This window comes from Nicotiana attenuata, chromosome 8 (assembly GCF_001879085.1).
Source record: "Nicotiana attenuata strain UT chromosome 8, NIATTr2, whole genome shotgun sequence".
Classification (NCBI taxonomy): domain Eukaryota; kingdom Viridiplantae; phylum Streptophyta; class Magnoliopsida; order Solanales; family Solanaceae; genus Nicotiana; species Nicotiana attenuata.
In genome coordinates, this window is record NC_031996.1 from 38,258,587 (window position 1) to 38,262,992 (window position 4,406).

General features: G+C 36.4%; 1 protein-coding gene across 1 annotated transcript; it reads right to left on the reverse strand.

The window, feature by feature from the left end:
• LOC109231857 (non-specific lipid-transfer protein 1-like) lies at positions 1,162 to 1,849 on the reverse strand. Its single transcript, XM_019397479.1, has one exon. The coding sequence runs from the start codon at positions 1,800 to 1,802 to the stop codon at positions 1,416 to 1,418; it is 387 nt and encodes a 128-aa protein (XP_019253024.1). The 5' UTR covers positions 1,803 to 1,849; the 3' UTR covers positions 1,162 to 1,415.

Sequence of the window (4,406 nt, forward strand, 5' to 3'; positions counted from 1 at the left end):
CGTTTCTTTTCGTTAGGAAGAAGAAGATGATACTCCTTTCTCGTGCTCTCCCTCTTTTCTGTTTCCATTCCCCTCTATATATTAGCGTGTGTGTATATTGTAGAAAGAAAAGAAGATAGGAATTGTGGTCCCCACCAAAGGAATATTTTTTCCAGTTTTTCTTGGCCAAAGCGTTAGTGGGATTAAAATGGGGGTGCATGTGAGTTTGTTAGGGAGTGGATAATGGAGAATCTTTGCCACACGGCCCAACGTGATTGGCTCTTATTTTTGATTTTCTTTTCTTTCTTTATTTTTGGTTAATAAAATGAAATACTACTCCTACTTTATTAATATAGAAAGATAAAAAAAATGTTGTCTACTCAAAATTATATTATTAAAAATTCTTAACTTGAGAAGGATAGAGTAGACCTGTTAAACATATATCTTTTGAACATTTTTCTTTCTTTCGAGAACAAGAACACAATTACTATGTAAAATTTTGACTATTTTGTATTTTCAAGATTATATATAAAAATAAAATAAGGTACTATTTTTGTATATTTTTTATTTAAATTTATAAAAGATGCGTAAACTAAAATATTTTTTGTAATTTTTATTTTCTTGTAATAAAATAAAGTAACATAGCAAAAATTAATTGAAATAGCTATATTAGGCCTAAATTAAATATTTACATGCTAAAATATAAAAAATCTTGGGGAGGGTCAAAAATCACATGTCTACACCCTTCTCTTAATAAATATTAATCTAACTGATACTCCAAAAAACTATTAAAAAATAAAGAATGAAAAAGATTTGCAACAACTCAAACCTCATTCTGCTAGAATAATACTACAACAAGAGCAAGTCGCAGTTAGAGAAGGATGGGTGTTAATTAGACCGATATATCTGCAATTGATTGCAGTAATAGCAGAGTTGTATGGAAATGTTTGATGATTGGGAACGAAGCGAGACCTAAAGCTAGATTTACTCTGTGGCTACAACTTCAAGATAGACTTTTAATCTACAGGCTTATGTGTGTTTTACAAGACTCATTATGAATCCAGTGACCACTTATTTGTGGATTGCCCCGTTATTAGAATTCTGCTTTGGTTGAGAATAGAGTCCAAAGCAGAAAGAATCATTTGTCCAACGTCAATTTGACTAATTTCTAAAGTAACAAAGTTCTACAAAATGTGAGATTACTCAAGTTTATTTGATGCTACAAATCATCGGAAGAAGCAACATTATAGTGTGCTAACTATAAGAAAATAATACATCAATAGCGTCTCGTAAAGAAAGAGACATCAACGATCCCAATCTCACTAACACAAACATAATCTCATTGTACAACAGCCACTGAGTAACTCTTGACAAAACAGGTAAACACAACGGCTAGATCGATTGAATTCAACATTATTCCACTCGTAAATAGTCTCTTACTTGATCTTTGAGCAATCAACATTTGCACTAATCTTGAAAGGTACCTTGGCCTTACATATTCCAGGGATACTAGCAGCACGGCTGATTTGATCTCCGGTAGCGCTTGACGCTACGCTCTTCACGCATTGGCAAGCACTCTGGAGGTCCGTGCGGGTACGTGCAGCGCTGAGGAGAGATTTAAGTCCACTACAGCACTCTGGCGGCACGCTTGCACCACCTAACACGTAGCCAAGACATGGTTCCAGGCTATTGTATACTGTGTTGCACGTGACCGCTGCATCGGCAGCTGTAGCTGCTGCTGTGTTGGTGGCTGTGGCCGTAATTGCAGCCACGACCACCACGATGCAAATGAAAAGGAAAGGAAATAGTTGCTTGTTTAACATTCTAGAGATGGCCAGTGATGTGGTGATTTCCGTATCATTAGTATCAACGTATGTCTATTTATGAGGGCAGGTATGATTGTTGATTAGGTATGATGGCCCATCTCAAGACAGCAAATATTTTTAGCCTTATCTTTTTTCTCTGCCCCACCCTTCATCCTTCTCGATCCCCACCTTGGTCCCCTGCCCCAAATGGAATCAAACTAATATCAATCATTGTAGTTAGCTATTTATTGCAGCAATTTAGAAGCTCACCGTATGCGTTTCTACCCCAAAACCTTATATCACCACATAGGCATCAATAACACAACATATCACAAATCGCACCTCAGGTGCCCAACATCACAATTTACCAAAGAAATCAACAATAACAGTCTTTTCACAATAAATAATCCATGCCTCAACCACACCATACACAAGAGTCTCAACAATAATAACCGAAAGTTAATAACTCAACAGAATAGTATTTCACAACTTAACACTTTGCCTCAATGTGAATCGCGGCCTTTATAACTAAATGCCAATTTAAATTACAAGATATTCCAAAAATAACAACTTCAAGTAAAGAACTCAACGGGTAAATAATGATTAAGAAATAGAGGAAATAATACTTTAACTAAACATGTAAGGCAATTAACAAGTAAGAGATAAGACAAAATAGAGCATGTGAAGATAGACTAGTAATGATGATTATAACATGTTAAGGTAACTCAATTAAGGCATGAAAGGAATCTACATAGCTAACTGTTGCTCCCAAACGCACACGCAAGTATACGTGATCGACAAGTAATATAGGATTGTAAGTCCAGATATCGTATCCACAGGGACTTGTGATTGACTATCAACTAAACTAAACCAAACAATTAATCTATTCAAGCGATCCCTACTGTACGAATATTTAACTAATATTAATCTAGAGTAACAAATTAAGAAACAAAGGAAACAAATTGGAGAACTTAGACACGAATTCAATGAGAGACAATATTCTAGAGCTATGGGTTAGCTAACAACCCCGTTGAGTTTTCTACCTAAATTGTCTAATTAATTTATCTAGTTTATTGATTGACGGGGTTAATATTGCTCGTAGCCTTCTCCCGAAGTACAACTCGCATATTCAAGCTAACCTAACGCCTATATTCCTATGGAATTTGGATTAACAAGAACACATTTATAATTTCCGTATAATAACCAAGCAAGGCGATTAGGTATATTCCTATCCTAACCGCAAATCTGCCCCCCCCCCCCCTCAGAGTTAAGATCTTGCTCTACTCAATCTTATATGTAATCTAGAATTTCCTCTCCCGAGTTCAATCCTAGATTCGTAGATAGTATTCAATTGGTGATCAAACAATCAAATTAAGCGCAAGATTGAATAAATAAAACAATATTATAAAATAATAAGAACAATTCAAGCTTCAATCTACAACGTTCATGTAGCACCCAAAACTCTAGAATTAATGAACTATGAAATTAAAGGAAGAGAAGAGAAGAAAAACTAGTTAGAAGCCTCCTCCAAGCGTGGGTTGTGTTCCTCCACGTGAAGTCTCCTCCAAAGTATGTTAGATATCTCCCAAGTAGCATCCATCCCCTCAAAATATGTTTAGTCTTGCTTTTATACGTGTTGGGTAGGTCTAGGGCCGAAACAACCTTGTCCCGGGCAAACTTGGACAAGTTTCACGCCACTGGCGCCCTGCCTAGCGCGATGCGCCCTCCATGGTGCTGTGATATTTTTGCTACTGGTTTTGGCGCCACAGGTAGGGCTAGGCGCTGGCTGTGGCGCTACACTGCCCAACTTCCCTGTTTTCGTCCGTTTTCACCCCCGATTGCTCCTAGATTATTCCTACACATAAAAACACCTCAAATTAATATAAATCAATACATTTCACATCCTAAATTCACGAAACAAAAGTAAAATATGAGGCGATATACATACAAATATATATACTTTAAGCTAACATCACTAACACCAGTAAATTTCCATATTTAGTCCGTGCACACACTCGTCACCTTGCGTACACAGCTTTCACACATCGCAATTATCACAAACAACACCAATCTTAAGGGGTAATTCACCCACACAAAGTTAGGCAAGACACTTACCTTAAAACATGCTAACTCAATCCACTAGTAGGCATTTCCCTCGATTATCCGACTCCGAACGGCTCGAATCTAGCCAAAACAACCTCATACCATAAATATAAACTATAGGAAACTATTTCGAACAATAAAGTGACGATCTTTACAATGAAACAAAAAGCCAACTCAAAAAGTCAACACGGATCCGCGTCTCGGAACCCGACCAAAATTATAAAATCCGAACATTCATTTAATAACGAGTCCAACCATACATGAGTTACTTAAATCTGGCATCAAATACCCAAATTTTAGACTAAGGAGTTTCACAAATTTTCCCCCAAATTTCCAACTCAAAACTCTAATTAAAATATGAAAAAAATAATAGATTCGTGTAATATACCAAAACCGAGTTAGAATTTTTTACCCCTAATGGTTTTCTTGAAAAACTATCGAAAAATGGCCACAAATCGAGCTCTCTAGGTCCAAAATTGATAATGATATCAAACCCTATAACTTGCTGATGGTAGGCTA